Genomic DNA, 12282 nt, shown 5'->3' with positions numbered 1-12282 from the left:
ATTTTGTTGTTCAGGTTTATTTATGCATATTTCGTGCTTGTGTGGTGCTGGGGATCAAAGCCAGGGTCTTACACGTGGTAAGAGCTCAATCGCTGAGCCCCAGTACCTCGTTTGGTGTTCATTCGAGATGTTTTTTAAAAGACTTATTTTTAGAAGTGGTGTCTGGGTGGGCACATGTGCATATAAGTGCAGGTGCCTGCAGACCTCAGGACGGAGTGCCAGATCTCCTGGGATTGGAGTTAGAGGCAATTGTGAGTCACCCTCTGTGGATGCTGAGAGCAGAACTCAGGTCCTCTGCAAGCAGTGTGCGCTCATAACTACTGAGTTATTCTGTCAGCCTCATTTTGTTAAAAGGATTATTAGAAATGCTAGCAGGTACAAAATGTCACTGTTGACCAAATGAACTATCAGTTGACTGCATGGTGTCATGATGCCCAAACCCTAGTTACCCAAGGGCTGGTTCCAGGGACCCTGCCAAAATCTGTGATACCCAACCCTTTTACAGAAAATGGTGTAGAATCTACACAGACCTCATACTTACTCTTCCTGTAGCTTTAAATCACCTCTAACTTGCAAGACCTACTACTGTGTACCACTGCAATAAAAAGGGCAAGAAGTCCATAAATGTTTAGCAGATGAAATTTTTCTGTATTTTTAACCCAACGGAGGGTTGAAATCCTTCTTACAATACTGATACTCTTTCAAAGTGTACTTTCAGAAACATACTTATTTCCGGCTTCAGCATGGGGCTGTGCAGGATGCTTTGGGGGCATGGGAACAAGGACCCCCTTTAAGTTATGAGGAAAGAACCTAGCTTTGGCTGAAGAGCCACATTTCATTCAGAATGAACGAGGTTATAAAGGTGACTTTGAAGTCCAACCAGAGGATTTTCTTTGGCCAAAGGAGAAGGTACTTAGAGGAACTGAGGCTTCAAAAGGGCAAAGGGCTATGAGGAGTCACAGAAGGTGGCTGCCAAGAGCCTCATGAACTCAGCTATGCTGGACTGCTCCATTCAGAGAACAGCTCATCACAGACAAGCCTTTGACACTACGGGGCTTCTTATCTGCCCCATTAGATGACTTGATTGATCATTTAGTCTTCTCACTAAAGCAATCTAGCATGACTACTCTTACTATCTTAAAGGGAGTATGGCTAGAATATTCTTTAAAGGGGGCCGTCTGTCTTTTGTCTCGATTAGTAAAACATGAAGACTGTAAGGCAGCGTGATTCACAGTGAGCTCAGACACCCAGCAACAGAAGCTTTAACGGTTTAACTCCACTAATAAGAAGCTGGGCTCTGCTCTGGTTGGACCTGTGGTTTCTGAAGATGTAGAACCATTCCTTACATCCCTTCAAAAGATTCAGCACCAACCAACCAACCAACCAAGCAAGCAAACTACCGTAAGGGAAAATGAATGCTGTTTCCCTATTGGAAATACTAAAGCACAGGCTGTTGTGGTTTGCTCCCTAAGATTCTGACTTTTACACCTTCATTGCATTTACAAGTCAGACGGAGCAAGCGCAGAGTGGACATTTCCAAGTAGGACCGATAGCGACTTCTTTTAAGGACTCACGTAGGTGGACGGCAGCCTTGTGCAGTCACCTTAGCTGACAGCCCCAGTTGGCACTGGTCTCGTGGCACATAAGCTCCTTTGCAACCTAGATTACAGGTCTTTGAGCCAGTAGGAAGGAAGCCTAATCCCCAGAGCTAGTACTGGTCGGGGTGGGGAGGGCTGGCACCCAGGATCCCTAAGGCTCTGGGGACTTGAGCAGAACTCGGCTAAGAGTTTCCTTTCAAGTGTCCTGAGAGACAAGGACGCTGCGGCAGGGTAACACATCCGAAAGCTCACAGGTTCTTTTCATGTAAACATCCCCTTCCCAGGTGAGAAATGTCCCCTGACTATGAGCATACTGGATAACGATGAAAGTTGCCCGCAGAGAACATCAGACCCTCGAGTGGCCCTTCCAGGGACAGAGGCAAAGCCTGACCGTGACAAACAGCAAGAAAGGGAGCATTAGCAAAGTCCCTGAGCCTGCAATCTGGGGAAAAGAAACCTCATACCTACTCCTGGGCTGTGCTGAGACCTGGGCTTGGAGAATTTGGTAAAACAGGATGTGGACAAGGGCTGAGCAGGAAGGAGGTGCAAACAGTCTTGCCCAGAGGGTTGCAACTTGATTGGTAGGCTCATGAACGTTTTCTACTTCCCCTTCCTGCTTTCGAATTTAAGTGAATGGTTCAGCTCCACCTTCTCTCTCAGGGTCTGCCTGTGTCTACAGCCCAGAGTGGGTGTTTCATGGTACTGTATACCACACACACACACACACACACACACACACACACACACACACACACACACACACACACCTTCCTTCTGAAACACAAGGATCTCAGGGTATTGTGGCTCAAGGCATAGTGTCAGCCTTACCCTGGCTATGAGATCTGGCAAAAGGCTAGTTCCTTCCAAAAGAGATATGCCAGATACCAACATCAGTCATGGCTCTCTGTGACCATCCTAGTCCACCACTCTCAGGACTGACCCCTCCTATCCAGCACTCATACCTGCCAGCCCTGCCAGCCCAAACGTCTCCAGGTAGCAGAGGGCCATGATCCTCTGCTCTGCCCTCAAACATCCCGAGGCCACAGACATTCCTGCCAGGGTCTCTGTGATATAGGATACATTTTTTTTTTCATTGTATACACACATGCACACACTTTCTTGGTCGAGATACATACAAATCTGGTGGTCCACTCTGGGAAGTCTTGGGCTGGTGGGTGGATGGGGAGAGAAGCTTCCATCTGCACACCCTTCTGCAAAATAATCTCTTCCCTGGGTCTTAACTCCATTCACATTCTTAATTTTCAAAATATTACCAAAAATTTAAAAATGTGCCTAGTGTTCATGGGCCACTCTAATTTCTTAATACATTTAAGAATAAGGTAACACAGCTAGGCTTGCTGGCACACGCCTTTAATCCCAGTTCTCAAAAGGCAGAGGCAGGTGACCTCGGAATTGAGGCCAGCCTGGTCTACAGAGCAAGTTTCAAGCCAGTCATACAGTGAGATCTTGTCTTGGAGAAACCCATGCAGAATGAAGTATTGGCCATTGAGAAACAGAAGCATGAACTGAAAGCTTTCCTGGGGTTCGAGAGTGATTATCTCTGGGTCCATGGTGAGGGTGGCAGGCCTCAGTACATGCAATGACTATGGGATTTGGTGAGAATCCATTGAGAAGACGAGGTGGTCCAGTTCCCAACACACCAGGGAACCAGCAACATCAAGAAGCCCAGGTGCAACCCCAGGAGCTCTAATGAGGGAGAGGTGACAAGAGAGGATTAAATCCAGCTAGTCACATCCACTCGGGGTGGAGGGGCCTAAGCTGGCATCTGGGTAGTTACTGGGGTGTTTCAGCTTCAGGAGAAAACTAGGTGCCAGAGTGGCAGAGCCTACCAGACCTCCATGCTGAGATGGGGCTTGTGTGGCTGTAGGTCACCAGGCGGGGTCCACACTGGGGGCCTGGGACAAGAGGAATCACTGAGAACACCTCTGGAAGGAGGACACTGGAGACATCATGAAGTGATCGGACAAGAGCTGAACTTAGGGGGGCACAGATTTCACGGGTTTTAGTTTCACGGGCAGGGAACTGGGAAAGATGCCGACAGCATTCCTGGAGACAGTTGGGGAGCAGGGGAGACCAACGTGACCAAAAAGTGTGGTAGGCGATGGAGTGGGGGCAGAGGAGGAAGGAGCAAGTTTAACCAGGTGTCACTCTGCTTTGTACATCCCCCACCCCAAGGCATACAGCGTGGGGTCAGGACCCCAGTGCACAGACGATATGCAGCAAACCCAACAGCCTGCATGGGCTGAATGGCAACTAGGCAGGTGACAGCAGTTCTGTGAGCTCCATGTCATTACTCTGGACGTAAGTGTCATCACACTGCAGATGTCTCCCTCGGTGTGTAACTGTCATCTACAGGAACTCTGCTAATAGCACCAGAGGTCACCTTTTGACTTCTGAATTCTATAGCAACTGATAGCAAGTTTTTCTCTGGCTAGATTGGTCCTAAAACCCAAGCCATTAGTGTGATGGTTTTACATGGGATAGGGCTTAACAGGTGACCCCTGGGCTGATGAAGGTGTATTTGTAGCCAGGAGCCAGAGAGGGGCCGGGGCCTGGTCTGAAGCCCTCTGGTCTTCACACAGGAGTCTGCAGGTCCTCCTTGAGTCATCAGCTCCTCCTTGAGGAGTCCGCTCCATGCCACCCCCAACCTGCAACCCACAGAAGCCCTGACTCAAGAACCACAAAGGCTGGAAGTCTGTGCTTCAATGTTTTACTCTCCAAATGTAATTCAAGTTTTCAACTAACACCAAAATAATGAGACAAAACGGATCTGCAAAGTACAATAGAAAAATACTGTCCACTGGTTTATTTGTTCGGATGTGCAACAGGCTATTTACAGATAAGCAGATCTCCAATGATGTATATTAAAAATGGCAACTCTATCAACTGTCTGAACTCTAAATGAAAACAAATTATTAAGGCACATTGGATCTGTAAGTTGAAAACAAACACTCTGGTATAACAACAGACTCATTTCACCTTTGTCCCCAAAACACATGAGCACCAAAATTATCAAAGAACACTTAATCTTTAGTAAGACGGGAATGTAAAAATTAAGGATGAGGGAAAAGTGTTTTCAAAAGGAAATCTTTGGAGATCAGTTTACTGCAAATAAAACGTTCTAACCACACTCATGGTACACATAAATACTAGTGACTGACAAGTACTCAAAATGGCAGAGATCTAAACAATGGTATTAAATAAATTAAAGGTATTGCAGATAACAAGATAGAAAAACCAGTAATTAAAAAATGGAGCAGTCATCTCCATCCACAACACAGGACAGAGAACAAAGCGCCAACTTCCCTCACACGTCCATCAGGGGTTTGTCTGTAAGCTTGCATTCATTCCACTGCTACCAGCCGTTCTTTGTCACCCTAATAATACTGTACCCTCTACAGAGAAGGGCGGGGCAGAGAAAATGCCGAGTCCTTCTTGGACTTCAGTGCCAGGTCCGTCTGGGTCGCAGGATTAGAGAGGGGTCAGCACATGCGTGCCTTCCTCCATCCCCCACCCACCACGGGCTGGGTGGGAAAAACCTGTGACAGTGGGGGGTGGAGCACAGCGGGGAAGTAATCTGATTTGGAAGGCTCTCCTGGAGAGAATGACAATACAACCACTATCACATCTCTTTACTTTGTGACTGGAACTCAGGATGGCTTTAAAAAAAAAAACCAAACTGTTTAAAAAAAAAAACAGGAAAAAGGTAGAATTTGTGCAAAGGCAACAGGTTAACAGTCACAACAGGACATTTACCAGAGACAGGTCAACAGTCTCAACAGGACATCCACCAGGGTTACAGTGTTCTTATCACGATAATACTTCTTAGGAATGTTCACGTTTTTTCTGCCTTAGGACTAGAGAGAAAAAGGGGAGTTGTCTGGAAAAGAAATGTAAAAACCAAAGACCAAAAAATTCTTATAGAAAAGTTTTGCTCATTGGGTGGGCTTCAAGTCAGGACTAAGCCGGTGCTACATAGTGTTCAGCAAGGTGTGTTCAAAGGCAAACATTGATCACATTTTTGTTCAAAAAGCTCAATCTTAAAGGAGTCCTGTGTAAGAAAACCACTTGGAAAATATATCCTTGTACGGACTTCAAAAACTGATTATACAAAAATTTTTTAAAAATAAATTAGGCAATTAAAACTGTCCTTCGCAGCGGGCCGGAATCAGACTGTCCTGGCCGAGCCGTTGCCGCCTCTGCTGTAACTGGGGTCATTCTTCTCCAGCCACATTTCAGCCAACTGCTGTGTGGACCCGAATGTTGACGCCTTCGACCCCAGGCACATTTTATACTGCTTGGGGTCCAGATTCGGGTCACAGAAGACAGGGTGGTGGACGTGAACAACCCCGACCTCCTGGCTCCGGAATGTCTTCAATCCTGCCTGGACGACCTTGTTAAAGAGGTCCACATCCTCCAGCCCCCAGCCCTGGATGGAGACATCGAAGCCTCCCACTCTGACAAGATCTCCCTTATAGATACAAGTAATGCCAAACCCATAGTTTCTCCAGAAGCCGGTTTTTTGAGTAAAGGCAAAATGGTTGTCACTGGGAACCTTCCCACTATAGACAATCTTTGGATCGTACTGGCTAAAGATGATTGGGAAGTAGATCTGCTGGCCCAGCACAGTGTTGGCTCGGCACCTCTGCAGGAACTCCGCTGTAAACACCAGGTCCACATCACAGAAGAAGAGCAGAGACTCATTACTAAACTGCGAAGAGCCTACTTCTAGGGCCAGTGCTCTCGAAAACCCTCCAGACACAGGCAAAACTTGCATGTCAGCCTTCGGGTACTTGACTCGGTAATCTCGCATCAGCTCGACCTGCTTGGCCTTGTCGGGGTTAGAGTCAGAATTGAAAAGCAGAATGACCAGCTTCACGTTCAGATTTGGAATGAGACACGTCTTCTCAAAGTTTCCCATGAACCTCACAAACATGTCGAAGCGTCCAGACAAAGGGATCAGAATGTTTATCTTCTTTTCTTTGGGCTCTTTGTGCTCCATCTTGGATCCAGGAAGCTGGAAGGGAACGAGCTTCTTCAAGGAATTGGAGAGGAATGACAGGGACCCAGAGTCCTGGTTGATTCTGTCAGCGAGCTCTTGTGCATCCAGGCCCTCATGCTCCACAAACTGGATCTTGCTGAAGGTCTGCTGCAGGTACGCGTGCCTCCTCACAGGGACCGTCATCTTCTTCCCTTTGTGCTTCTTATACAGGAGCAGCAGATCCAGGATGTACTCTGCCCCGTACATGGGATTCACGCGTCTGTAGCCATACTGGATCTCCTTGAAGTCGATGATGCGGCCCCGGGTCTTGGCATTGGCATTGATCATCTCCATCACTTGCAGGACAATGTCATCCAAGGCCTCCCTCTGCGCTGAGTCCATCCCTCTCCGGGGAGGCTGGCCTTCCGTGGCTGAATATAAGTATTTCCCAGTCAGAAACTCCCACTCCAGGATCTCCTCTCGCTGGCGGGCCTGAAAGCGCATGAAGGAGGGAGGGATGCCCAGCTGGAGGTCTTCCTTCTGGATTTCCGTGCTGCTGTACTTGCTCATCAGGACGATCTCCCGGTGCAGCTGGATTGTGCGATGGCGCAGCTCAGCGATCTTGCGGCTGAGCATGTAACTGTGTAGCCTGTACTGGTAGGGCGGGTTTTTGTTGGGGTGTAAAGTGATCGCTCGGTGGATTTTACTGCTATGGAGATCTCTAATGTACCCTTTCTTGTTCTGTTCATAATTCTCGTAAAAAAGCTGCTGCATCTGTTAAGGAAAGAAAAGACTCTGGTTTAGAATTGCATAAGTAAGTGTCACTCCATCCATACGACTGCTAACTAAACACAACATCTGAAAATGAGAAGCTTCTCTAGACAGGGACAGCACACAGAAGGCAACCGCAGAGATCAGAAGCGAATGGATAGGAATGGCTTAAGGTAACATTTCAACAAGACATTAGCCAATGGGCTAAGAACCCTGCCAAAATTATGAGGACTGCAGCTCTGGGTGTGTAGAGCAAAGCTTTATAAAAGGTGGGGTTGTTTTGAACAGAGTTTAAGAACATTTTAATCCAAAGTGGAAAGGACACACATGTTCAAATAATCAGAAACTAGAATGATAGTGGATGTAGATATTACTACTAGAACAATGTTTCCAAAAGCAGGGAAAGTGAAAAATCATCCTTGATGAACATTTACCTTCCCAGCTAAACTATCCATCAAGAAAGGATAAGGAAAAGATCTTCAGATAATGCAGGCTCTTATTTACCGTGCAACTTTCTTTTCCTAGACTATTTTGAAGAATATGCCTAACATGAGAAAAGACAGTAACACTTGATCTAAGAAGCAAGGGGCACAATCCAGCATGACTACGCAAGGAAGTCTTGGGTACTCGAAGGCTCTGACGTTTACTGACTTCATCTCCAGAGTCCAACCTAGGGCCCGACATGCTCTAAGATGCTTGATATATATCTGACAGATTAAAGATGGAGCACTAAACCTGTAAGCACAGCAAGACACTGAGAAGTTGTTGAATGATTTCAATGTTAAATACTGAGAAAAGGCTAATGTGATATGTTACCTATGGCAAACAGTGCATACAGATAAGGTTAGACTCCTCTAACCATGATATATTTTCAAATCTAAGAGCATTAGCACTTTCAAAGAAAAACACATGCCCTTCCAGACTGTCTTTATTGTGGTACTTACAATTCCCAGTATAATTTGACTTATTCTATCTGGACAATATCCTACATGTGGGAAGGTGGACGCCAATGGACACACACTCTGCAGTACGTTCCCATGGGTGTCTGGTTTGCTCCGTATGGCCAATTACTTCTTACAGACTTGCAAGGATAGCACATTTATAAAGCATCTTAGAGGGCTCTTTGCCATACTTTCTCAGTTTCTAGAGTCTAGGATTTATCTAGTTCCTAGTAATGATAGCAATATGGGAGAAAGGATTCACTGACAGGCTGTGGAAGCATTAAAATAGGTCGAGAATTTTAAAGTTGAGTAAAGTTGCTGTGGGCCTGATAACTAAACTTCAAAAATTTGACTGGAGGGAACACTGTGTTATATCTCTCCTTAAAACAGTACGTTCATTACAAGATAAAAATGCGTGGGGTAGTGGAGAAAGTGAACAGCAGCAGCAGCAGCAGCAGCAGCAGCAACAACAACAACAACAACAACAACGTCTATGCTCAGAGTGGCTGGTGCCCCTGTGCTGTCCAAGGGATCTCTGTATATTTACTGCAGTTGCAAACAAATGAAATTTTTACACAAAGATGACATAAACTTGATACACTGAGGAAAGCACAACACACTCCTAGAATAATCTTAAGTTTCAGGAAGTTCCTTCATTTCTGAAAGGCTGACAGAGGTAAAATAAGCAGGGAGCACAGATGCACCACACGAGGGCATGGGCCTCCAATCCTGCTAACAGCTATGCCAAGACCTGCCTGAATGGGCTCGGCTGACACACTCAGCCACTCAGCCTACCTAACAGCCACCTCAAGCCTGTAACAAAGTCTCATCCAGAACAGTTTAGGTTGAGAGGTAGGCAACACACACATATTCCTTCTAATCCTCAGAGAGGTGAGATTGGGGAGGAGCCATCAAATGATTGTCAGACTTACCAAAAAAATATTTAGAGGTATATTACCTTCAAAATGAACAAGGAATAGAGAGGGCCTGGAGATACTGCATAAATACAAGGGTTGGAATATAGATTGCCAGCAGTCAGTGTGCAGGAGACAGAGCTAAGGATTCCAGAGCAAGCTGGCTAGCAAGGCTAGTCCAAACAGTAGCCAACCGGTGAGCCCCTACTTCAGTGCAACAGATGGGAGAGAGATTGAGAAGGATACTGTGTGAGAACATATGTACCTTCACACACACGGGGGGCGGGGGTATACACAACATGCATGCATCACGCACACACAGAGAGGGAGGGAGGAGGGAGGGAGAGAGAGAGATATTAAGAAAGTATACTCTAAGGCAAAAAGTGAGTAAGGCAAAAACCAGGCTAGAAAAGAAGTTTAGAAATCATCTGTGTGAAGCAGGAAGGAAGGGAGGGAGGGCAGATCCTGATGGCCTCATTGTGGTTCCCACCTTGCCAAAGGCAAGATGATCGGTGACTCTCTGAACACATCCGCTGACGCCAAGGCTGCCTTTGCATATTCCAGTCATCTGCACTTGGCTTTAGAATCAATTACAAAGTTCTCCTCAAATCAAATCATTTTTTGTTTCTTTGCAAGTTCACTAGTTTTAGAGTCTCTGCCGTGGCTTGGACTCTCTTTCATCTTTAAGAACACCTGACTGGGAGCCAGCGCGGCGCCCAGGACTTTAATCCTGGCACTTGGGAGACAGAGGTGGGCTAGTTCCAGCCAGGGCTACACAGTGCAACCTTTTCTCACAGAACAACAGAACTCACACCCCTGAGTTTAACAAAGTACATTGTGGGTGTGAGCGATGAAATGGAACCACTGTGGTCTTAAAGACATTTCCGTGAGAAATGACTGGTCAATGAGCAACACTGGTACTTTCTGCTCACGTTCCTTCCTGTCAAGTTATGGCTAGCCCAATGTTCATCTCCAAATAATCCTTTCATCAGGAAAATGCAAGCAAGACTTAACTTCTGAACTCCAGCCAATTTCACAAACTCAGCAGGCTAAGAAATCTTGTCCTGAAGAAGCATAATTATATGGATAAGTTACTTTTCTGCTACTACAATAAGCTGTCATTCCCCTGAAGTAAGCTGACACTCTCCCCAGCCACTGCTGCTGCTGACACTGGGAGAGCTAATGGGGACAACATATCTTTAATAATTTCTAGCCTATAAAATTTTTTTCTAGAAAATAAAAATTTAGAATATGATGAGATTCATTCAGTTCATTTTATACCTCAGGAGTAACAAACATGTAAATGTCATTTGTTACAAAAACATTTTGAGAGCTAAGATGTAGAATGCTTGACTAAGATTCACAGAGCCTTGGGTTTAATCCTAGTACAGCCCAAACCTGGACGTGGTTTGAATACCTACAATACCGACACTCAGAAGGTGAAGGCAGTGGATCACCGTTCAAGTTCCTCCTTGGTGTACACAGCAAGTCTAAGGCCAACCTGGACTACATGAGACCCTATTCAAATAGGAGGTCTTTTTAGCCTGGCATGGCGATGCACACCTGTAATCCCAGCATTCAGGAGGCCCGGGCCAGCTAGGCCACATAGTCAGAAACTGTCTAAAAACATATTTGTAAATATGTGCACATCAAATTTAGAGTTTAAGAGCATTTTATTATCACACAGTACAACAATAATTTATAATCTGAATGTTAAGAGGAACAATATAAAGCCAGGTGGCGGAAGTGCATGCCTTTAACCCCCCACTTTGGAGGCAGAGGCTGTCTAGCTCTCTGTGAGTTAGAGGTCAGCACTGTCTACAGAGCAAGGTCCAGGACACCCAGCGTTGCACAGAGAAACCCTGTCTCCAAAAACCAAAATCATAATGGTAAGTTAAAAGGTACTTAATAAAGAACACATTAGCTAATGAAAAGAAGCTGTCATTTAATAATTACAAGATTATTCCTTATTTTAAAATTCACAGAACCCTTTGTATTTAAAACATTTAAAAATGTATGGGTTAAGTTCCAGCATTGAAACAGCCTTTATTCTTTGTTGAACAAAGTACCTCTACCACCTTGGCTCCAGCAGAGGCATCTCCCTGCTCATCTCAGGATCCTGTGCCATTCGGCTGTAAACCATTCGGCTGTAAACCTGTGCCATTCGGCTGTAAAAAGGAGTAATTCCAAGGTCATGCTATTCCCAGGAACTCCCAGTACAGCTGGCAGCAGCCATCAACTCCCCACGTCTAATCATCCCTAACGAAAGCCTTCTAGAGTTTTCATCAGCGAGTGTCCCGTGTCCTGCGCAGCCAATGCCAACATGCTCAGTAGGCCTTGTTCTCCTGTGAGCTGCTCAGATCACTGCACCTCACTAATACAGCACATCAGCTGCAGATGGACTCTCTCTCGGGATTAGAGGTCCACTCTGCAGAACCTCTTATCCTTTTGTTCTAAAACAGTGGTTTTGAAACAATATTAATTTAACGATGATAATTTAAATAGCCACTCCCACAATTTAGATATTTACATCAATATTCTTACAAGGCAGCAACTCCAGATAACCACTGAACTTGTGAGAGCATGCACATGTTAATAACTGTCAGCCACCCAGCACGCATAGAGTTGTCCCAGGCTCTTGGGACATATGGTTGTCCTACATATCCCTCTTAGTTCTCCATTAGTTTTGTGTTGGTATTGCTAATTTTCATTCAATTAAATTCAAGGAGTATGTACTCTGCATTTTAAAGACTTCATTCATAAAACTAAAACTCTCATGAGAATTAAACTGGGCTTATAATGGTAGAAATTTTGAACTATGTTTCTGAGCCTCCAATTCTGAAATCTGAATGTTTAGTAGAGAAGCCTGGCCCATTTCAAAGTCACTGAGAACTGAGCTCGGTAAAGTCAAACAAAAGCTGCCGGTAGGACTCAAGTCCTCTGTGTAATGCAGCACGCACAGCACTAGACTATAAAACAAAAGATTCTGTGAGTAGCGTCCCTTGGTTTAAGAAATAACATGATAATGTTAAGCTAGTCCTGCAGACAGAAAGCCG

General features: G+C 45.4%; 1 protein-coding gene across 2 annotated transcripts in view; it reads right to left on the bottom strand.

The window, feature by feature from the left end:
* Positions 1-4313: 4313 nt before the first annotated feature.
* The window catches only part of Chsy1 (chondroitin sulfate synthase 1), a 61080-nt gene continuing 53111 nt past the window's right edge, over positions 4314-12282 (bottom strand). The window contains exon 2 of one of the 2 annotated variants that reach the window (XM_039105374.2): positions 4314-7374. In XM_039105374.2, coding sequence (XP_038961302.1) covers positions 5788-7374 — 1587 coding nt within the window. In that variant the 3' untranslated portion in view covers positions 4314-5787. The remainder of the gene's footprint in view (positions 7375-12282) is intronic. The other variant, NM_001106268.1, reaches the window with a different exon arrangement.

This window comes from Rattus norvegicus, chromosome 1 (genome assembly GCF_036323735.1).
Source record: "Rattus norvegicus strain BN/NHsdMcwi chromosome 1, GRCr8, whole genome shotgun sequence".
In the NCBI taxonomy this organism is placed as follows: Eukaryota; Metazoa; Chordata; class Mammalia; order Rodentia; family Muridae; genus Rattus; species Rattus norvegicus.
This window is presented reverse-complemented; position numbering and strand designations above follow the sequence as displayed.